General features: G+C 35.4%; 1 protein-coding gene across 1 annotated transcript in view; it reads right to left on the bottom strand.

The window, feature by feature from the left end:
* LOC131036308 (ethanolamine-phosphate cytidylyltransferase) overlaps positions 1–25,163 on the bottom strand; it is a 137,140-nt gene that overhangs the window by 34,791 nt on the left and 77,186 nt on the right. Inside the window, exons 5-6 of the mRNA XM_057968161.2 lie at positions 8,617–8,684; positions 8,214–8,334 (exon numbers count right to left, since the gene is read on the bottom strand). Of these exons, the coding sequence (XP_057824144.1) occupies positions 8,214–8,334; positions 8,617–8,684 (189 nt within the window). The remainder of the gene's footprint in view (positions 1–8,213; positions 8,335–8,616; positions 8,685–25,163) is intronic.

Below are 25,163 nucleotides of genomic sequence, written 5' to 3'. Positions count from 1 at the left end.
GTCACACATGAAATGGGTTAAGCTGGCAAACAATGTAGCTGCTGTGGAAGGTAAAAATGCAAAAGCGGGGTTAGGATCCCGAATGCAACAGTTAAATCTCATTCCCTGTTCAAGTGAGTTTCCAATCCTTGCTCTTGGGTAGTAGATGATTAGAGTTGAAGATAAATTTTGGACTAATATGCAGAGTTAATGCATTAGCCACAGTTAGCTGATTTGCATGTGGATAACAAAAAATTGGCCAGAAAACCTAAAAGGGTCTATAGAGATATCCCCTAATGCTCAAGATTGTTTTATCCCATTACATCAATGTGGAAGAGAGGTTGTACCTATCTTAGGTAATTGCCCACTATTATAATATTATTCAACCTGTGGTTTCCAGAGTTCAACCCTATGATTAAAATTTTCTGAGTCACGTGAGTTTGGATTATGCTGCCTTATTTGCCACTTAAACTTTGCATGGATGCATGTTTTCAAGGGATTTGCAATCTGCAGGGTCAATTCTTGATGATAGATCCTAAAATAGATGGGCTCCTACATTCTCCTCCAGCTCAAATTCTAGTTGAATTGGGCACTTTAAAAGGGTTGCCTAAGGCATTTTGGTTAAAGGTAGGTAAGAGAATACAGAATCAAGTTTTAGACTATGCAAATACTCCATTTAGATGCAGGTGTTGCTTTCAGGCAGGTCATAATGCTGCTGACTACTCAAAAGAGAAACCCAAGAATGTGAAACGGGCAACATGGTGGAGGGGGTTGGGTTTTCTCATTTGTCTATTAGAAGGGTAGCTCCAGATTCATCAAGTGAAGCGGAAAAGGATAGAGTGGACAGAAAAGTAGAGGACATACAGTATAATGACACTATGCCTATTCCAGTGTATAGTTTGGTTACTCTTCTCCACCCAAATACTCAGAAACAGTAAACCACTCTCAGCCTCTAGGGTTGCATTCTTAGGTTTGGTCTTCTAAGAATGGTAAACAAAAAGACTTTATGAAACTTAGAAAGAACCCAGAGCTAACTGTCGTTGATAAGAGACAATCTGTGCTGTGTCCTTTCTGTACAAAACAGACAGCTGGTAGTAATTTGGTATCAGGGTGACCTCTTGCTCTTTTCACTGAAAAAGAATGGGGAGTTGCCTACCATTTTCAAGAATCTCTGCTAGCAGCATGAGTCAACCATTATCGGATAAGAGTTCCTCTTTTATGGATTATTACGTGGATGAAAGATCATGTGGATGGAAAGAGGTTAAGCCAAAGAAGAAATCTGCTAAGTTTCAGCCATCAAGATATAGTGACTAGATCACAAAACAAGAAAGGTGAAGTGTAGTAACTTCTGTTATATTTGCTAAGTAGTTTAGCTTGTGATGTTCTTTTTAGTTTTTTGTCTATGTTTGGTTGTAGTTGGGATGGGGCCCCATATATTGAACCCCAAATAAAATATCAAAAAAAAAAAAAGAAAAAAAAAAAAAGATATTTTGATACAACAGATGATTTCAGACTTTTCAAGAATTTATTTCTCAAAAGTTGTTAGGGCCCACTTTTACACTAGGAGAACATGTTACAATGCAAATTTGTGCAGAGGAATAAAGATCAGAACACAAAATAGAAAGTAGAGTACTTCATAACATAGAACCACAAAACTGAACATAAAATAAAATGCATAAAAGCCCAGGGAATGCCAGCTCTGGGAAGTAACAAAAAGAAACCTAGACCTACTGAAAAGTCCATCCAATTAGAAAATTTAAAGATCTGACATATAGTTATAATTAGTTATTACATATGACAGAAAGGAAATTGTTTGGTGCAGTGGTCCACTTCTTGTTTTTGTTTCCAAGTGCGAACGGGAAAATATCAAGGTTACCAGGAGACTGGGGTACCTGGAGACTTCAGAGACTAGTACCAGTACTGGTATGGCAGATTTTCATAAATAGAAGACGGGGATACTTGGAGATGCCAATTTTTTTAATATAATTTAATGATATAGTAAAATATTATGAGGGTACTTTTACTAGTTGGACTCCATTATATATTAAAATATAATGGTCCTAAATTTAAAAATAAATATAGGTGTACTTTAATAGTAAGAAGGGACCATATAATTAAATAAAATAGTAAAAAAAATATAATTTTACTAGTTGACAATGCTGACATGGAATTGCCATGATTAGCTTTTGGGAAGTCACAACCAGGTTTGAAGTTGAATGCAACAGTCACAATCTATGTCACAAGGTTCGAGTTCGTGTTCAAATTCACCAGTGATAAAATTTGGATTAAGTTCAGCATGGGGAAAAAATTCATGATTCAATTTGTGTAATAGAAAAAAAAAATTATTTTTTTATAATATAATTAAGAAATCCACAAAAATAATTTAATAAACAATATTATGTTGAATTTGAATACATTATAATAAATTTAAAAACATTATAATATAAAATATGTTTGAAATTTTAATTTAATTAATATATAAATAATAAATATATCAAATTTTATATATTAAACAATAAATATATTATAATCAAAGAAGCAATAGTCTATAAAAAATCGCAATTATACTCAATTAATCTTGAATCCTGGAGCCAGCCGATTTATTCCCCAAAAAAATCCCAATCCACGAAAAAATCGTTGTAAAAACTCGCAAAACCCTAGAAAATCCCATGAAATTATTGAGTTGCTCAAAAATAGGGTCGATCCGAGATGGAATTAGAGTCAATGTGGAATCACTGTTGAAACAGTTTGTTATTTTGTCCATTAGTTTTCTTTTCGTCCTTTGAAAATCCCTAAATAAAGGAGTGCGAGGAGCAATGGCGATCATTAACCGAATTTGAAAGGGCCTCAATCATCCTAAATTGTGCGAGGCATGAGATAGCGTCAAAGCAGCTAGCAAATCTGATCTAAATCGTGGTTTCGATATGACTCAAGCTCTTTGCACACCTCACCCCATGGATTTTGTTGCGAACAAGTATATAATATATATTGTACACTAGCTTTAAAATGAATATTATTATGCACTATTATAGATGGCACCTTGACAGGGAAGGAGCAAACCCCTGTAGTTAATAATTAATACCAAAGAGCAATAGTCGCCAAAAAATTGTGACTAGTCGTGATTAATCATGAGTCGGGCAAGGGCACGATTTTTTCCCCAAAAAATCATGGAAAAATCAGTCAACAATTTTCCATGATTTTTTGCATTCAAATCGTGGGTATAATTGGCTACAAAAATCGTGAAATATCAACAACCCAAAAATCGGTGTGAAACACACAAAAACCCTCAAAACAATGAAAAATCCCTGCAAATGTCTTATAAAAGATGTCACGTGGCGTCTTCAGTGCGTTCTTGGTTGCAGAAGAGCAAAGAATCGATAGAAATTAGAGGCTTTTTTAATGACACAATAGGCAGAAATTCCAGGTATTCATCTTTGTCAATGTTGTTTCTTGGTTGCATTTGTCTATGATTTTGTTATTCAGCTGAAGGAATCCTTGCTTTTCTATTTTGTGCCCTGTTATTTTTCTATGGTTATTTTTCAATTGGCCAACAAATACCCAAATGTTCTTCTCACCAAAAAACACGATAACGTTCCAAATGTTCATATTAAAGCATAATATGGCCTAGATATTATGAACATTTTAGTTGAATATGGAGATTGGTTTCGATGGCTTATGAGATTCTTCTTTATGTTTGTACGTAATAATATTCATTGCAAAACTCATAAGTTTGTAATATTAGATATTATTGTACCTACCATCTCCCTTTTGTTGTCCAATTTTGATCATTTTTTACTTTTTTTTGGCATCCAAAAACTCTAAAATGCCTCTAAAAGCAACATTGCGCCCAATGCAAAGATAATTTTGCTCTCTTCACTCTCTCTTTTCTCATTTTCTCTAACTAAGACCCTGAATCCCCACTTCCGGACCACAAGGAAACAAAACGTTTCCCCGCACCTCTTCTATCGTTGGGTTTTTCTCACATCTAACACCTTGTGCAACTTATCATTGATGCTTCTCAAACCCATTAAGGTCTCCACTCCCAAACCCCCACTTAGTGGGATCTCATACCCATACCCGTACTAGCAACTTAGCTATTTTATAATACTTTTGTTGATTAACTGATTGACATATCAGTAAATCAATAAATCAAACCTCAAACTAGATAGTATGCCATCTCTTAAAATCATCTATTCTAGTTTGCAAATGTTCATAACATAAAAGGCATGCATAGAGAAAAACCATAAACTTTGTACTTAGTTTATAGGTTGACTTTATAAAGTCACAAACTATATTATAATTGACATTTAGACAACTGTAACTATCTAGTTATTATATATGTTATTGTGGTTATTTATGTTGCTGTGGTTATTTATGTTGTTGTGGTATGTTTTGTGCAATGTAATCAGCGATATGAATATAAACTATGAAAATCAATTTTCTACAATTCATGGGTTGACCTTTCTATTTTATTTGCTCTAAAAATCTCTATGCTATGGAAATGCCCTTAAATATTTAAAAAATGTAGTTTTAGATTGCTTTTCTACAAATTTTTTTGTTTTTATAAATCCGATTTTTATCGATTTTTTGCCGCTTTTTTCCCAAAAGATTAAATGCTGCTATGATTATAATTATAAATCTAATATTTAGATTAAATATTTTTAATATTTACAATAATAAATATATTAAATTTTGCATATTAAAAAATAAATATATTATAATTATAAATTTAATTTAAATATTTAATTTTTCAACATTGAAGATAAAAACAAGTCAACATTGTTTAAAAATATATAAATAATAAAGGTATTAAAATTTATTTTAAAAACAAAATTAAAATCTAAATATTAAATTTTATAAAAAAACAAAATACTAAATAGAAACTAAAGCTAAAATGAAAATTAAAAACAGATAGCAATGAAGTCGTGAAAATGATCAGCCACCTCACGTCCTTCCTATTTTTGTTCAGCGAGGAAACTTTAAATTGACACCATTACTTTTTCGACCCACAGCATGCATCCTCCAATTTGCAACGCTAGGGTTTCTACGACAACTTTTGAATAGAGAAAATTATGATTAAAGGATTTCACTTGACGAGCTAAGTTTCAGCTCCCACCCTTCGCAGTAGGATTCCCACAGCAACGACTTGTAGAAGGAAACAGAGAAAATAAATAAAAAAATTCATCTCCCTTTAAAGAAATTTGATTAAAAAACATTCAGAAAATCGAATGCAGTAAAAACATTAACCCTGACCCACAGCTAGGAAAATGCATCATGTGCTCATCATGCATTTTATTTCATGTGATCTCTTTTCATGTTTTAGAGTTCTTATTTTTAGCACACGTTTTACCTTTTTTTTTAACATTTTCTTCTTTCTTGTCGGGGAATCCCTAATTGTAGCAAGAGACAACGAGCGACGGGAGAAGACTTCACGCCGAGTGTCCGAACGTTACGCAATGACTCGAGGAACATTTCCAGTACCCGAGACGCATCCCAAGGGTCCGGAGATGCATCTCCCAGTAACCCTAGAAAATATTCTTCTTTTTAATAGTATTGTTTTGTGATGTTGATGAGGGTTTTATGATACGATATGTACAATAGTATCTTGTAGAGTAGAACCATCAAAGTTGACCATGGTAGGTAATTAGTAATTATTGTTAAATTATTGAGATGAATGTTGGATTTCTCAGCAGTGAATTCCCATTGTCTTTCACAGCCATTGGTGTAGTATGATAAAAATATCTAGAGAACTAAACTTCAAGATTATTTGAAGCAATGTGTACTTGCCATTTATGCAAACCAAAGAAACAAGACTCAGACTTGGCATGAACTCAATGAGGGTGACTTGACTCGGAAAAAAAACTGAACACAAACTCAGCATAGTGAAAAACCCAAGAAATTTAGAGATTTTTAAGGATTTAAAACTTGTTTCATGCACCCTTTATTAAATAAAACTTAAAGACACAATAACATCATCAAATAGAAGCTAATTTGATCAAATACACAAGTATACATCAATCACATAAGTATAAATGCAAACTGTAGTTGAAAGAAATAGCACACTTAGATATATAAATATTATCAAATGTATACCAAACTCATGGAATATGAAATCCATGACATCAAATGTTCCAAAGAAATATCAAAACAATAACTAGAAGTCTATGGCTTAGAGGAGCCTACATCCCTCCTACGAAGGCATCTAAGGTAGGTCCTGGATGATGTAGCAACCATAATATTTTTTTAACCATGAATATGCAAAGATTTGCAACAGGGGATATGTATTATGTAGATTTTTATGATCATGATCCATCATTGGCCTATTACTTGCTTAGACTTATGATTTGATGGAGGTTTTAGGGCAACACCAAAACGAGGTTGAGGGTGGCATCCCTCACGGGGGTTTGAGGGTGAGAGAGAGAGAGAGGTAGAGAGAGAGGCCTAAGTTTTGGGGGGGAGAGGAGAGAGTGAGATAGATAGAGGTAGAGGGAGGGGATAGAGAAAGAGTGATAGAGAGAGAGATAGGTCTAGAGTTCAGGGCAGATAAAGTGAGTCAAAGAGAGAGAGCGAGAGAATGCTGATAGGAGCCCGTTGATTACTAAAATTTGACTATCTAAAAATTTATAAGATCTTCTAAAACCTAGAATTTGCATTATAACTCCTAGAGATCTAAATCATGTTTCAAAGTGGTTTATGACATGCCCCCAAAGAATGAAACTGACTTAGAGACAAAGATGGGGAGCTAAATCATTTATATTTCATATATATTATGGGGGCATGTCATAAACCAAAAATGCTTTTAAATTTTGAGATTTAAAAAAAAAAGTGAGTTTCGCTGAACCCAAGAGATAGGACTCGGTGAGTATGGCGAGTCTCATCCAGACTCAGCCGAGTCCAAGTTCGAGCCCCCAGGACTCGTCGAGGGTCACTCGTCTTGGGACATCCAAAGTCCAAGCGAACCCTGGCAAGTTTCCGATCTCTAATGCAAACCCTAAAGTCACTATTCAAACATTAAACAACACAAACTACATAGCATAGTGGGCAGAATCTGATTCAGCAAAACCTCAGCAGACCCAAAATTTGTGACTCGGCAACTTGAAAAATTGCTTGAGTTTCTTTAAAAACACATTTGTTTTACAAAATTCAATGAAAAAATGTATCCACTAAGTCCACTTATGAGTACATAATACTCATAAGTGTTTTTTTATTAAATTTGATTAATTTGAATACAATTTGAGTACAAAATCACATGATCATCCAGAATCCCAATACAATAGATAGCTAACAACTAAGAGTGTTCTCACTTTTGAAACTCACATATAACATGGTGGAAAGCGGAAGCAAACCCTGTTTTACAGAACAGAAGAAAATGTTGATATCCTAATAAAACCTCAGAAGCAACAAGCTATGCCATCACAGATTTGATAAATAGAATTCTAGTTGGCATGTTCAAACAGACAATCACCCTTAAATATAACCCAAGGTTCCTATAAAAAATTAGAAAAGCTCTTCTTGCAATAAACTTCAATATCTGAAGTGAAATGCATAAATCCATATAAGCTATTCAATCACTTTTGCCCAAATGCCAAAGAATAATGCATATTCTTGTTTTAAGTAGCTGATCTCCTACAAAACTCTAGGTAACAACAAAAGAACAATACAGATGTGTAGAAATAGCCTATTAATAAGAGAAAGAATCTACCAACGAGCACAAGAACAATGCAGAGCTTCATTGATCATGGCAACCAAAAGCCAATAATGCACCTAAAGTTTATCATAAAAAAGAAAGCAACTGAATAATGACATAGATATATATACTGTGGTGTAAGGAAGTGAATCACAAACTAAAACAGTGATATCAGAAATTTACATAGGAGAAATGTATTACCATGATAAACATCAAAGATCAATGAATATATAAAAGAGCACATTATCTTAACATTACTAGTTTAAATTCCTTGCTAGAAGCAAGTAAATTATAAATTACAACGGCACTATCAGAAAGCTACATGGAAGCAATGTATTACTATGATAAACATGGAAGATCAGCAAATATAATTATATATAAAAGCAGTAAATTATCTAAGATTACTAGTTGTATTGTCAAATCCTGTGCAAATATAATAACTAAAAGGATAAAAAGCATAAATCAAAGTCAGTACATAATATCACAATAGAAACAAATAGAGAGTAAGGGAAAATGCATGAAGAGAAAAAAGGGAAAATAAATAAACCATATCTCTGGTGATCTCCCATGGAGCCCCAATAATAACCTCATCCACATATCGACAAGCTAGAACACTAAGGCTTCGCTCATGAAGATTCATAATCGGATGATGAGGCCCTTGGTGAACACTGTGATAACACAAGGGCATAGAAGAGCAAAATAAACAACCAAGCCAACCACCATAAAACTAAAAAATAATTTGACATCTGTTATAATTATTTACTATATTTGTGCCAATCATGGATAAAACTAAGCCATATCCAGAACACAGAACTTATAGTCACTTGACCAAGCTATATCGGAACAAACCAAACATAATTCAAAAAGTCTAGTCAACTTCTATCCAACAACAAAGAGATAAAACGATTTGAAATTTTTCTTCATACACAAAGATCCAGAATGAAGATTACCTGACAGTTTGATCTGTGTGAATACCAACAAGCAAAAAATCTCCAAGCTCTCTAGCACGTTTTAGTATCTGCAAAAAGAACAGGAATTTTCAATTAAAGGATTCCTGTGACTTCAACAACTCAGCATGGAATGAACTCTCTCATGTCTACTAGAAAAATGACTCCTTTTTCTAGCAAAGTCTAATTTAACCTTTATTATGTAATCCTGACTATAATATTTGTTAACTGGCCCAACAAAATTAGGCAAGCTTACATCCTACCCACCTTCCTACATCATATCCTGGACAGGTGCACCTTTCTACAATTGTACCAATCCTCAGATTCAGTTTCTAAGAACTGGAACACACACAACATATTGCCTTTAAAATACTGGAAAGAGAACCTTGGTTTGAAACTCCTCAAATCAAGACAAAAACTAAGCTAGTGACGGACAGAAGAATGAACTACTTTGGGGCAAAGATTTCAGGAATTTCATAAACATCAAACAATAAAAATCAGAAATCAGCAAGCACGTCTCAGCCTAGTCAAAAGAAAAGTGGTATTGGTTTATTTTTCTTATCATAGTTAGAAGAACATGAGTCACTGGAGGAAGTGGAGGTGATGAATAAGAAAGAAGAGAAAAGCTTAAGGCTTTATGTAACAAAAATTCAGCCCCAAATATCTTAAAAGTTCAAATCGGTGATGAGAAAGAATGTGAAATCTCCTCAAAATATGCATCGGAATCTAAGGTGGCCTCATATTATTTATCTTATTCCTGCTTCTTTCTCTCCCACTTATATTTTTGCTACTCCTCCTGCAACCAAAGATACAACATCTACATCTATTTTCAAAACCCCTTCCAATATCCCTTTCTTCTCCACCAGTTCCTTCTCAAAACCCTCCTCCAATCCCTTCTGCTGTCCCATTTCTTGAACAACCCACCATCACCATCTCATCTGCTGCAAGAAGTCCCCCTAAAATCCGACAAAAGTGGAAGGGGCACTTAAATGGATTAAAACAGAGGTTTCTAGAAGGACAACAAGTGTACCTTCATGTCCCCTTAATATTATATGAAAGTTGCATGTGACGTTGAGACTTCTAATTTTCAGGTTATACAAACAGACATGGGCCCATAGTTGGACAAGAATATCTAAATTTATTTCAAACTGCCTCATAAAATATTGGGTAAAGCGGTACACATCTAACATATAGTTTGCATGGGGATATGTGTAGCCAACTTGTGGCTAGAATAACCCTTATTTTAAGTTATATGATCAATTATATAGTCTTATATATGTAGTTAGGTCGGCTTGGGTGGCATCCATACCATAAGTATGGTGTACGTAGGAGGTAGTGGTCAGTTTATTATCATCTTACTTTGATTTGCTTTTAAATGCCAAAAATATTTTCAAGGCATCATGAAGGGATCACAAACTAGATATTGAGGCAAGAATTCACACACTAGGAAAAACACTTAACAAAGAGGATGTGGAGCCAAAAATGGGAACCGAGGGATCTTTTGTTCTAAGGTTTTCTTCTACATATCACAAAGTGGGCCAATTTGCACATTGTGCACAACACCAATCATTGATTAAATGAACTTGGGAAGAGACTAGATCAATGGTTGTGTAATGTCCTCTTTTTGAAATGGGGTTTAATGATAAATAATAATTTAAAATATAAAAAATAATATAACTAAAATTTTATTAAGTTTAAAGAATGGTCAAAAGGCATGAAATGAAGAGTTGTGACATGTTGTGACGTCTTCACACATCGCCCCATTGCAAATGGGGACCCCCCACTTTTCGCTTTTTAGAGTAGAAGTTTTGCCTAATTTCCTAGTGTTTGCCTTTTGCTTATGAGAGGGTTTTTGAATTTTGAATAGGATCATGTGTTTAAAATGTCAAAATATTAGAATATCCTAAGTTTTGCCTAGGTCTAGGGGTTACCTAAGGGTTTTGATTTATACTTGCTAAGTGTTGAGTTTCAATTTTGCCTCGACATTTGAGCTTAAATACGTGTTTTGAATGTCCTCATCGGTGATATTTTAGTGCCTAGGTGTTTTAGGACCTTTAGGAGTTGTTTTCTCGCTCCTAGGAAGTTATTCAAGTTGATTTCGCACTTTATCTGATAGGTTTTCCTTTGTTTCGCTCAAATTTTGGTAAATTTGCCTAAGTCCCGATGCGTATTATTGAAAATTCTAAGTGTCTAGATGATTTTGAGTGGTTAAAATGTTAAATTCCTGATGAAAATCCAAGTTCTAAGGGTCAAAATGTCAAATTCCTGATGGGAGGTGCTTTTCCTCCCACATTTCTGATGACCCATGATTTTCCCCCACTCAAAATCCTGATGGGAGATGAATTTCCCTTGGATTCCTGATTGACCTAATTTTTCCCCCACTCATTATCCAGACATGGGGCGATTTTCCACCAAGGAGGTAAAATTTTGACAAGTGTTGGGAAATCCTCCTGATGACACACGTTTTTCCCCTGGGAGTGCGGATGACTTTGATGCGGACAATTTGATCAAGTTTGATGGATTTTAATGCGGATAATTGTCCTAACAAATGGTGAATTTCCCCAAGTATGAATGATGATGATTTTTTGATCTGGATTTTTATCCAGATAGGGGTCGTTTTCCCCCAAAGGGCAATTGTGATGCCTTGTGATGATTTTCAACTTGGATTTTTATCCAAACATGGAACGGTTTTCCCCCAATTGGCCAAAAATTTGAATGAAATTTGAAATATTTTTAATGCAAGTGGCCAAATTTAATTGTTTTGCATTCGATAATGATTATTTAATCATAAAAACAATTATTTAATGATTTGTAATGATCATTTAATAATTAATTATTTTCCTAATGCAAATCGATTTTCCCAGGCAAGAATAAAAGACAAGTTTTTATCCCACATTGCTTGTGTGGTGAAGTTTCAAGGAGAGAACAAGAATAAAAGGACCCAGCCAGCATTAAAATATTATTATAAGTGCTGATGGTGATGGCTAAGTGGTTGATTAAGGGCAGATTGGAGGTCCCAGCTGGGCGATTTTCGCCCAAGTGTCCATTGGACACGTTTTTTGAAGCTAAGTTGCAAATTTGAAGAGTTTATTTGCCCAATCAGACCTGGGCGCCACCATTGGAGAGGAGCTACAGCATTTTTAATGGTTGATAAAGCTACATATAGCGATTTTGGAAGATGGCACCATGATTGGAGGGGCTGCGATTTTGTTTGTGAGGCAGAGTGCCCTTTATTTTGGGTGATTTTTGTGATTCTCTGGAGCTCCATTGTTGCTGGGAGGCTGCAATCACACTCAGATCAGAGTTTGACACCATTGCTGGAAGTGATTTGGACACCATTGTTGGCTGGAACCTTCATTTCCAGATTTAACTTTTCACTCCCAGCCATCACACACTTAGGCGATTTCATTGGGAAGCCATTTTGGAGTGATTTGGAGGCATTTTATGAGGTACACCATTGTTGTACCAGTCTGAAACTCCATTCTCAGGTTACCTTTAGACTTATTCTTCATTTCCAGCCACCTCTACACTTCGGAAATTTCACTTGTGCATCATCCTTGTGAGTTTTTTGGGCATTTGGTGGAGCCTCCATTGCTGATCGAAGTCTGAAACTCCATTTTCAGATTTGTCTTCAGACTTAGATATTTTTCACCAGCCCTTTGTTTGTGCCCAGATTTGACAAACTTCACTTTGGGAAGGCAAAATCCATCAAATACGGGTGTTTCCTATGACTACAACAAGTTTAAATGACTAATTTATTGAAGTTGCAGGTTGTCTTTAGACATTCGGCAGCCATTGTTGGACCTTGGAAGGATGTGTACGGACTTTAAGAACTAAAAATCAGACTTTTCCACACCCTTTTCCAAGCATTTTCAGCATTGTGGTATACTTTCGGGCACCATTTTTGACATTTTTCTAAATATACCGGGTTGTCTTCAGACTGAAACTTCAATTCCAGCCACATGATCATGCCCAGATGTGACCATTTCTGAGTTTTGAGGGTCAAAATAGTTCAAATGCAAGCATGTGACATGGCTGTGCCTGTGACCACTTCCAGCCACTGGTTTTCATCATTTTCAGAGTGTCTTCAGACTTTTGGAGCCATTTTCAGACTTTCAGAGGGTGGATTCAGACTTAAGAATCAGAAAATCAAACTTCAATACACCATTTTATGAGTATTTTCAGACATTGGAGGGCATATTCAGACTCAGTCCTCAGAAAATCAGGCTTTTATTACAACTTTGATATCAAAAATCAGTCACTTTCTAAGTGTTTTCAGACCTCCGAGTGATATTTCTAGACCTGGACATTCATTATACCTGATTTTCTGAGTTTACAAGGGTGTCTTCAGACTTATTTATTGCAATCAGACTTATCTCAAGTCTGAAAAACAGGAGAATTTTCCAGATTTCAATCCAGGCCTTAACATTTTCCAAAATTGGTGTTACAATTTTCTAATCGGAATTATCCGAACAAGTTGAGACAAATGTTGGGAACAAAGTCCCTACAAGGTTTGGATTTCCACTCCATCAAATAATGATCAAGTCAAACAAAATTTCAAAGGACAATGAGTCCGGATGAGGGTCGGATTTCCACTGAAGGGCGGAATTACAAAGGAAGGAAGTTGTCCAGATTGACATCAAATTTCCACCAAGTGAAGAAATGGACAGGAGTAATGCGGATGTTTTGAGAATTGACCCGTCTATATGCAGATGGATTTCCCACCAAGGTTGAAATCAAGTTTATCATACTGGTGTTTGATTCAATGTTTGTTTGTTTTCCAGGACTGTTACGACGAAGGGAAGCATGATGATCAAGGCTTGAAGAGGATGCATATTGAAAGCACAACATCACAAATGCGGATGAGGAAGATCAACACTTCAAAGATTGGACGAGGATTTCAGGACAAGGATTTCCAAAGGCGAAGATGCAAACTAGATCAATAATGAAGAGAACTTCAAATTGATGTACAAATGAAGGAAAGAAAGTTCAAGATATGAGCACAAAGGGATTTTACATCAAGAAATCTAGAACTACATAAAGGAATTCCAATATCAAAGAGCGCCAAGGAAGAAAATAATTCAACATTCTGAGATTGGTAACATTTTCCAAACATAAGGATGGAATGCATTGTATCACACGGAATTCCAAACATTATGAAGAAGAGGAATGTACAAGGCAAATTGATTAAGTGTATAAGGCAAGATGAGGTGGCATCCTAGTTACCATTTGTTTAATCAAAGGGTGCCAAGTCAACATCCATTCAAGGAGGGAATAGGTGACACATGACGCTACATCAAATATTATTTATCTTACCTACCCTCATTTCTTATTGGCCAATGTAATGGTGGTTGTAACAAACCCTAATTAGGGTTTTATCTTTTAATCTTGGTCATTGATCTTGAATCAATCTGAGCCATTCATTTCTTTTGAGGCTCTATATAAACCCCATTGCCTCTCATTTGTAAGGGAGAGATTTTTGAGAATTGTTGGTAGATGTTGCAGATTTGAATATAAATCATTGTTCGACTTGATGGTGATTTTTGTTTAAGTGTTGTTTTGCATTCAAGGTTCTCAATTCCTCCAAGTTAGATTAGAATTTAGACAAGAATTTGTTTTCATGTTTGTTAGATTGTATGAAAGAATTTGTTGAATGTATTTGTGTGGAATCCATTTATTCATACCACTAGCTTCTTGTTGATTGTAAGTGTGCCTTGTGTGGTCAACTAGAAATTTATGCAAACTTAACTTCGATTATTATACGTCCATTGTTATGGATCAACTGGGATGGTATCAACGTTTGATGGTAGTAATTTGAGCATCTATGAAATACACCTTAGATGATTGCACTAAGCTTGTGTCAAAATCTGTTCACTTGATGGTGAGACCTATTGACGTGTTTTTTATGACTGCGTCTAACACAGAATAAAAATGCCTAACGGTCACTTCACTCTCTCTTGATCAAAGTGCGATTGCATGCTAAGATTGTAGGAAGTTTAAACAATCGACTCCAAGGTTCCTTTATGCTACGAACGTGACTCAGTTGGCGGATGTGATTGTTGGTAATCCAAGGGGCCTTACGTTTGGATCATTCTTTCACTTCTTCACTGCGGCTGGAACTCCATCATCAAATATAGCGATTATGTGATGCTTCTGCTTCAAACGAACTAAAATGGACTAAAAATAAAGGGGAAAGGGTTAGAGGATCTACTCCTACTCCTAAGGGCAATGATATTAATGAATAGTGCTTTGGTGGACAAATTCCAAATAAACCAAGCTTTGCTTCGCCAAGATAAACTACAACTCCGCAAGAACCGGTGCAATTTTCTGGGGATGCTAGAGGATTTTCAAACTGAGAAAGTGCATTTGAATACCCAAAATGGCGCAATCCAAACAACTATCCACAATTGAACTTAGCACAAATTTAGGGGTTTAGGCTAACTTTACACAGCATCTTATAATCAACAAGATGCCAAAAGTATGAACCATGGAAATTCATCAAACACCATCACATTTTCCATTGAAATCAAAGCACTATACTACTTCTACTCTAAGTGAGAAAGGTGAAACCATGCAAGCTTTGAAAAAATAACTTAAGTGGACACCATCAAAGAACAATGTTTCACTATTATTATCTCTAAACTTATCGCAACAATTTCATACAAGTCTCCCTCCTTTACAAATGAGGGGGTCACCCCTTTATATAGGCTTCAAGCCTTGGCTAAATGCAAAACCCTAATTAGGGTTTTCCCTGAAAGATTCCCCACACATGATGCAACAAGGTGGGAATCTCCAATTAATAACCCATCATGCCCTTTTACAATTAATTCCATCCCATTACAATTAATTACATTCTTGCCAAAAATGGGGTCCATTGTGCATTGAATTCACCATCATCCATCAAGCTCGCCCAATATATCATAAATGCAATAAATATGCCTCCATGCAAAATCAACTCATGATGCCATAAATGTACCATCATTCCCGAACGTGACGGCTGCATGCACAAAGAATCTGCCATAATGCCTTAAATGTGACGGCTACATGCAAAAGATGCTCCATTAACTCTTCATGTGTTGACCTGGCTACCACTTGGTGAGAACCCTTGGAGAGAGAAAACTTTATTTGCGAAGAATTTTCCTGAGATTTTGAATTTTCCTTGCCTTGGAGAGGATTTTCAAATCAGGGTTCCACAGTCCAAGAGAGAAAATTCTCTCACGACCCCAAATCTATCATCGTTTTGAAATTTGGATGATTTTTGATGCCCAAAAATGGATTTTTCAAAAATTTTCCTGGGGGGAAATTTCATTTTCAGTTCATCCTTGATTTCTTCCTTGCCTTGGAATTTTTTTTTTACCTTCAATTCATCCCAGCGTGGAATTCATGCAGTGAAGGAATTTTTTGATTTCCTTTCCTGAGGGGATTTTCCTTTCTTCTCTATATCCTTGACTTAATTTTCCTACCTCTCTTTTCAACTTCTTCCTTGGGCGAAATTTCCATGTCAAGGAGGAATTTCATCTTGGAAGGAAAATTCCTTCCTTACCTTCATTTTGGCGCCCCTTCCTTTCCTAGAGCACATTTTCTCCATGGTGAAGGAATTTTGATGTGGAGGAAAAATTCCTCCTTAACCTCATTTTGACCTTGATTCTACTTTATCCTTGAGGAAGGAATTCCTTCATGCCTTTACCAAATTTCACATTTTCCAAGAATTTTGTCCTGAAGGAAGGAATTTCCAACACTTAGTCAATTTTTCACTTTCCTGGAATTCTTTCTTGAAGGACGGAATTTCCAACACTTCGTCAATTTTTTACTTTCCTGGAATTCTGTCCCGAAGGAAGGAATTTCCAACACTTAGTCAATTTTTTACTTTCTTGGAATTTTGTCCTGAAGGAAGGAATTTCCAGCACTTAGTCAATTTTTTACTTTCTTGGAATTTTGTCCTGAAGGAAGGAATTTCCAACACCTAGTCAATTTTTTACTTTCTTGGAATTTTGTCCTGAAGGAAGGAATTTCCAACACTTGGTCAATTTTTTCACCTTTTCTGGAATTCTTCACCTTGGGCGCATTTCTTCCTAGAGGAAGGAAATTTTTGAATTCTTGAAGTTTCCTTTCTGAACCTTGATTTTCACATTTTGCTTCCAACCTTGGGCACATTTTGGAACAAGAGAAGAAATTTTGGAAATTTGTTCCTTGAGGAAGGAATTTTTTTGTGCTCTTTGAATTCACCATGTTCACTAGGAGCTTTTTGACCGATTTTCACATCTCCTATTTTTTAGTAACTTTCCTAAAATTTAGGACCTGGGTCCAGGAGAGAGAGAATTCTCTCACGAATCCAAATCTGCAAAAAATTTCGGATTCTAATAAGATTTGGTATCTAAAAATGGAAATTTCAGAAAATTTCCCGAGGGGATTTCTACTTTTCATTCTTCCTTGACCCCTGGATTTTCATGTCTTGGACAAATTTCCTTTGTTTTCCGGCTTGAGCATGGAATTCATTTTGCATGGTAGAATTCATCATTTCATCTTTGGTCATGGGAGTCGTCCGATATTTTTTTAGCGTGGAATCATCTTGGAGTAGAAATTTCGTCATCATTTAAACCTTCCTTTCCTATCTTTGAACTTGGGCACTGAACTGACTTGATGAAGGAATTCATCCTTTACACATTTTCCAAAGCCTAGGCATTTTGGCGTCCTTTCATGTACATGGGCGGAATTTCACACTGAAGGAGGAATTCATGCTTTGTTTGAATTATCCATCATCCCTTGGATTTGGCACCCTATGACCTTCTTGGGCGGATTTTTGACCTTGTCATGAATTCTCTATTTGTCCTTCTTTCCATGACTTCTCCTATTCTCCTATTTAGCGCCCTCCTGAGGAGTAGGGCGGAATTTGACTAAGGTCAAAGAATTCACAATTTTTTTCCATTCTCCCTATTGACCATGCTTTGGCGTCCTTTGACTTTCCTGGGCGGGATTTTGAGTTGTCCAAGGAATTCATACATTTTACTATCTTCCATGACTTCTTGACTTTGGCGCCCCCATCCCTGCCTGGGCGGATTTCTATGCTTGTGGAGGAATTTGATGTTTTCTACCAATTCAGAACATATATATATCAAATATAACATTTAAGTATAAGTGGCATTTCAATATGTCTTTTTCCTTTCTTATACTTTAAGTTATATTTCATATATATTGGCAGGATCTTTGAGATGGTTTCAGATCTCTACGAATTATAATGCAAATTTCCAGACTTCGTCAAATTTCAGGCCATTTCCGAATCAAGATGACATTTGTGGATTGATGTGAATTTTCAAACTTAGATGATTTTTCAAGCTTTCCATTCTTGGACTGGTTCCCCATACTTAGCCAGATTTTTATCACTTGTCTATAGAAATGATCTTCAGGAACGTTCAGTCTTCAGCGTCTTCAGGGATGTTTAGTTTTCAATGTTTTCTTGTGAAGAACCTACCAAAAATAGGTTTTCCCAAATAGTAAGTGTTTCAAAATGTTTGGGTTTGGACAAAATAGGTCAGGAAGCACTTACTAAAAATAGAAACTTACTAAAAATAGAAATTACTAAAATATAGTAAGTTTGATTTTTGGCAAAATAACAACATTCTAGGACTCAGTGAAATCCCTAAAAAATAGGAACTTTCTAAAAATAGAAAGTTGCTCCGTTTTGGCTCAAATTTTACTGGGAGGTTCCTTGAAGGGTCCTGATTCCAGTTATATGTTCAGTTTTGCCAAAACCCTAGCAGAAACCCCTAAAGTCTAAGACTAAAGGCAGAAGCCCTAAAATTGACAAAACAAGCCCTAGACTTAACCAGATTCACTCAAACGAAAAGTAGACTTGAACAATTTGACCCCTGAACACTCGCAAAGCACAGAGACTGCCACCAAAAGACCCAAAAAACGAAAACCAAAGGACCGAGAGGGCCTAAAAAGTAGGGGGTCCCCATTTGCAATGGGGCGATGTGTGAAAACGTCACAACAAGGCCTTGCCTAGTTTGATTCCACTAAATTTGTTCATCACTTCTTGAATTATAGGCTTCAGGATAGAATTCCTTAACCCTATTTCCTTTTGCCCCCTTTTTTAAGAAATCCTTGTTAGAATTGAATCAAGAACTTCAGTGCAAAATCCTAAGTCATCGACATACCCATCCTAATCCAAGATAAGATTGAGCATTCATGTACAACGTAAGTTCCCTTGTGATTCCAACATTATCACATCAAACCACTGAACTTATCCACGAGTCAAGACCGAACATTTTGTAACCTTGGAGTTGTCTCATTTGATCACAAAGCATAGCATATGAGAGACTTTGTTCAAGAGAGGATAAGATACCTTGGTATTTTATTTTGTGTTCGCATGTGCATAAAAAAACATCAACATGACACCCTCAAACATGAGATATAAAAGGGAGATCATTTCATTTGAGAAGGACATCCATCCATCGATTCATAATCAATAAAAGAAGAAAGTAATCGATCAATTTAAAAATGAATAATTATTTTCAAAAGACAGCAATTAATTAAACATCTGACAAATTAATTGATGGTTAAAGTATATGATGGATTATTGAAATTAATAGACAACAGTAGTCAAGTCATCTGACAAATTTATGATAAATAGTATGATTTTCATTGATTTCTAAAAAAAGAGAGTAAAGTTGTTTAGTCATACATCAAATTTATCATCTTGAACTCGATGAATCAATCATATATGTCCATAGGCAGGGATTTTTGGGTGTTGTGATAGATCTGCTAAATTGAAATGTGTGCCTTAGAGGATGGTACTGTTATTATGATTTCAAGGCTATTGTCCTGGACTAGTGCCTTGCTATTATTTCTGTTTGATAATATAAGCATCAAGAGATCTTATACCGAGCATTTTCACAATTGCTAAGCATAAAGTAATCATAGGCACACATGGAGTAGACATGCTAGAAACACATCAGGTATGAACCAAACACAGAGCATACAAATGAAAACATGAAGCATACACATAAATATATGTAGACATGAAAGCATACACGCAAATACACATTGTCATGTTCAACAATCTATCAGTGTCTTGCCATTGTCATTTGGTCATTGTCATATCTTTCGATTGAGTTAATAGATCCCTTCTCATTGACTAGAAAGCATCCATTGATTTATCTTTACCCAGCAGGCTGGCAGGATTAAGGCTCTAATACCAATTGTAATGTCCCCTTTTGGGATTACCTAGATTTTACCCTATAATCATCAATTAAGTAAATAACAATGAGGTATGTTTAAGGAACGCAAAATTACCAACTTCAAATCCTGATTTTGAGCCTGCAACCAAGTTAGTTATCATTCCAATATCCATAAAAGAATAGAAAACATATAATCAATAATATTATAAGGAGAATCCTAATCACCATTGCAAATTACATAATGTGCATGTGGGATTAAATAAGACTTTCCCTAGCAACCCATCCACATTATGGAGTTTCTTGGGAAATCATATAAGGCACCTCGAGCCTATCCCTTTCCATCAAGCCCAAAAGCATGGAATGACACCCGCCATTCGGCCTCCTGGCCTCACCCAAGGTTGGCATACTTGAGGGAGCTCAGTGCTACTTGCTTCCTTATTGTGTATTTCATTCTCCACTCCACAACGGGATGGTTGATTTGTACAACAATCAACCATCGTAGATATTGGAGAGGATATCGCAATAGGGTGACCGTAAATCCTCCTCTCTAAGCCCAAGAGAAAACACTCACCCTCTTGGCCCCAAGTGGTAGGCACATTGGACGTCCATCATGGGGTGGCCTACCTAGATGGAGATTTCATATTTGCTATCCTTCCTTACATTTCCTTCCGTTCTCTACATGATTGTTTATTAGGTAACAATTAGATTGATGTTCTAGGATATGCATCTCATATTCTTATCTATATCAACATATAAGAGATAATATGCTAAATGACATCTATTATAGAGCATGGGTTAAACACAACACACAAAGATAATTAACAATGCTATTATCGGTTCTGTATTACAAGCCTTAATCTGATCGATTATATGTGCCTGATTTCTGTTCATACTTACAGCTCCATATGGCTTTTCTGATCTGAATTGATGTTCCTTTCTGATTCCTCCCATTTTAATGCCAATATTGGCTTGCCTTATAGACTTCCTTGATTGGAATGAAGAGTCATTCCTCTCCAAAAACTCAACCGATCCCCAAAGCTGTGTCCTTTCAAACTATCTCGTTCCTCTTCCTCATATCGCTGATTTGTTAATATGCTCTAATTATTCAAATTGCCGACTATGTGAGGGGTATTACCAATTCGAAGTCTCATTCCTTTAATCATCTTTTCCTTTGCTCATTCCTCTCCTCCCAGGCAAACAATTATTAACCAATATGCCGATTAATGGATCAGGCTGTTCTCTTCGAGAATTGTGACGTCTTACGGAGTAAGACAATTTTCTGAATTTATTTAATTAGGATAGTGACAATGAATGTGTTATAGCCAAGGTCATGATAGTGAAGAATGTAATCCTAACAGGGGTATGACACAAATTTCACTATTGCTTGTGTCATGTCCCGTCCTTGATCGTTATATATATCCTAAATGAAACAATTATTATTACTATTAATATAATAATTATTAATGAATGCTTATTTGAAATTTATTTACTTATTAAATATTATTATTTAATTAATATTTATTAATATTAACTACTAATAATATTATTGAAGTATTCAAATAAAAAATAAATTAATATTATATTATAAACATAATTTATATATTATAAAATTTAAACATAACTGTAAACACAATTTATATATTTAACTTGATATGAACGATTTCATCCATATAAAGTTAGTCAGAAGATGGCAATTTGTTATACAATCGTTTCTCAAATTAATCTAACAAAGACATAATTAACATACAAGCAAATATACATAAGTTCGATTCATTATAAGAGGCAAGTTACTTAAAGTTAATTGCCATTAAAATAATAACTATGAAAGACTGATTATCCAAAGGAACAATTAGTTACAAATAGATGAGGATTTGTTTAACATCTATTTTCAAAGAAACGATTTATTATAAGAAGGCGTGGAGTAGTCAATATTATGACTCATGAAAAGATTATATCAATGATTGCTAATAAAGAAAGATACAAATATTAGTTACGCTTCTTAATTGGCACGGGATGATAAAGGATGTGTCTCTTCGATGATCAAAAGGTGTGTCTCATCATGTAAAAGCATATATATGAACATTGAAACTACAGAAAGGAGGGGGAGGAGACGATGGATTAAAAAGAAATGTTTAAGTAACACGTGTGATTTAATAATATGCAGCAAAGGTATTTCATAATGCACAGTGAATAGACCAGACTTTGGGGAAATTCGTGGGGATATAAATAAAAGAGGTATATGTATATTCTGATAGTCATAGTAAGTTACGAGCAGAAGACACCCTTGTTCTTGATGGTATGTACGGTGATGTGCTTAATATATAAAGTCTGCTAATGTTTTTATGCAGAACTTAATAGTAATACTAATATAGACTGCAATATGTATGAAAGTCATTCTTAATGTGGTATACAGTGGCAGACCAGATCTGACACATGTCAGATATGTCTGCTCTTAGAGCCACTAAATATAGTTAATGCTTTTAGGCAGGGTTAGAATTAATAATTTATATAATAGGTTATTAGCTAACACGTAAATTATTGGTAATATTGTTTAATTCATTTACTTATTTAGGTATATATATACTCAAATCAGAGTAAGGAATAATATAAGGGTTATAAACTAAGTCACAGAGTTCGCCGAACTTCTGGCTTGGAGTTCGAAATTCGGCGAACCCATAAACGCTGCCAAAAAATCGTAAAAATACGCCTAAAGTTCGTCCCGTTTTTCGAAACATTTTTTTGTGGGCGCTTTTTAGGGTTTACGTCATTTTTTTTTAATAAATATTATCGCCGCCGCGCGGAATAGGGTTTTTGTTTGTTTTTCCACTCGCGTTGTGCCTGTGCGTCGCGTGTTCGTGCCTGTGCGTGCCGTGTTCGTGCCTGTGCCTGCGTGTTTGTGCCTATGCGTGCCGTGTTCGCACCTGTTGTTGGCGCCTGTGTGTTTGCAGTTTGCACCCTGCGTGTGTTCGCGCCGTGATCTCCACTCGGGCGCCTGTGTGTTCGGGCTGCGTGATCTCCATTCGAGCTGCGTGATCTCCATTCGGGCTGCGGGCTGCGGGATCTCCATTCGGGCCTGCGTGTTCAGGTACGCCATTGTTTCTTCCCACCTTTTTTTTATATTTTATAATAATTTATTAGATATTATTAATATTTTATATTTATATAGATTATTATTTATTTATATTTAAATGTTTTTATATTTTATATTTATATAAAGAAATTAAGATGTTTTATATTTATATTAAGATATTTTATATTTATATTAAGATTTTATATTTATATTTAAATGTTTTTATATTTTATATTTCTTAGATATTAAGATATTCTCCAATCTTTTATATAAATGTTTTTATATTTTTATGTTTTATTAGATATTAAGATAAATTTTATATTTTATAATAATATTTGTATTTTAGATAAATTTTATGTTTTCTAATTTATATTTTAAATAGATGTTTTTATATTTTATATGTTTTATATTTTATGTTTTATGTTTTACATAAAAAGATAAAACATGTTTTAGAAGATATATTCAGATTTTATAATAAAAATTGATATATTTTTGTTTTATGCTTATTGAAATATAATTTAATATTACTTTTCCTTTTTAGAGTCAAAAGTAAAAATTTCATATATTTAGTTTTGATGTTTTTTAAATAGAATGTAAATAATTTAAATACTAAATATTGTTTTTCTTTTGAAACATTACAGATTGTAACAAAATGCCTCCTAAAAAATCAGATTCTCTAGTATGGAAATATGTGACACGTGATGGTAATGAGCTCTTTTGTAAGGAATGTAAGAAACCTTTCAAAGGAAGTTTAACAAGGGCAAGAGACCACTTACTTGGAATCAGTGGGGGTAAAGGAGGAGGTGTTAGTGCATGTCCAAAAATGACTGCACAAATGAGAGCTGGTTTAGAAAGAGAACAATCCTCTTCGATTGTAGGAATGCTCAAGACGACACAAAAAAAACAAAGAATTCAAGAGGATGTGTCCAGGTTCACATCTATCTCTTCCTCTTCCAGTTTACCCAATGCCTCTTCCAGTTTACCTAAGGCCACAGGTGCATCAGGAGAAAGTGGAACACTGAAAAGCTTTTGGAAACCGGTAGAGAAACAACAAGTGGATGATGCATTGGCTGATTTGTTTTATACAAGTGCCATTCCATTCAACGTGGCAAGAAATCCTCATTTCCGTAATGCAATTCAGAAAGTTGCAGAGTTTGGCAAAGGGTACACACCTCCAACTTCAGAGGCTTTCAGAACAACTCTTTTAGAGAGGTCAAAAGATAGAGTGACAGAAAAGTTAGCTGAGGTCAAAGCTTCTTGGAAAGTAACAGGTTGCACCATATTGAGTGATGGATGGTCAGATATATGTCAAAGGCCATTGATTAATGTTTTAGTAGCTTGCCCTGAAGGTGTTGTCTTCTTGAAAGTGATTGACACCATGAACCAGAAGAAAACTTCAGAATATATTTTTCAGATACTAGATGAAGCCATTGTTGAAGTAGGGGTGGAAAATGTGGTTCAGGTGGTTACTGATAGTGCAGCGAATTGTGTGGGTGCTGGGAAGCTGATTGTAGAGAAGTACCCACAGATATATTGGAGCCCATGTGCAGCCCATTGTCTAGATTTGCTACTTCATGACTTGGCAAAATTCCCATGGATACATGAAGCAATCCATAGAGGAAGAGCAGTGGCAAATTTCATTAGAAACCACCGTCTCACATTGAGTCTATACAGGCAACATGCATCTAGGGAGTTGTTGAGGCCTTGTGACACAAGGTTTGCTTCATTTTATATCACTTTGAAAAGAGTGATTGAAGAGAAAGCAGCTTTGAGATTGGTTGTTTGTTCCAATGAGTGGGAAAGTTCAGCACTTTCTAAAAGTGCTAAGGGGAAGAACATAGAGCAAATCATTTTGAGCAGCAACTTTTGGGAGAGTGGAGCAAAAGTTTTGAATATATGTGGACCAATTGTTGATGTTCTTCGTATGGTGGATGGTGACACTCCTTGCCTTGGCATGCTTTATGAAAGCATGGACCGTTGTAAGGAATCTATTCAGCGAGCACTAAATAATGTAGAAGCAGAGTACATGGAGATTTGGGAGACAGTTGATTCCAGATGGAAGATGATGCACACACCTTTGCATGCAACAGCATGCTATTTGGAGCCTAAGTTATTTCATATTGATAGACAAGCTGATCCTGAAATCATGCCAGGGTTTTATGAAGCCATTAGCAGGTTTGAACAAGATAGAACAATTGCAGGTCTAATTAGAGACCAAAGTTGGAAATACAAGAGAGCAGAAGGGTTGTTTGGAATAGAAGCAGCCCGAGATGATATGACACGAGATGAGGTACCTGGCT

This window comes from Cryptomeria japonica, chromosome 7, assembly GCF_030272615.1.
Source record: "Cryptomeria japonica chromosome 7, Sugi_1.0, whole genome shotgun sequence".
NCBI classification, from domain to species: Eukaryota; Viridiplantae; Streptophyta; class Pinopsida; order Cupressales; family Cupressaceae; genus Cryptomeria; species Cryptomeria japonica.
This window is presented reverse-complemented; position numbering and strand designations above follow the sequence as displayed.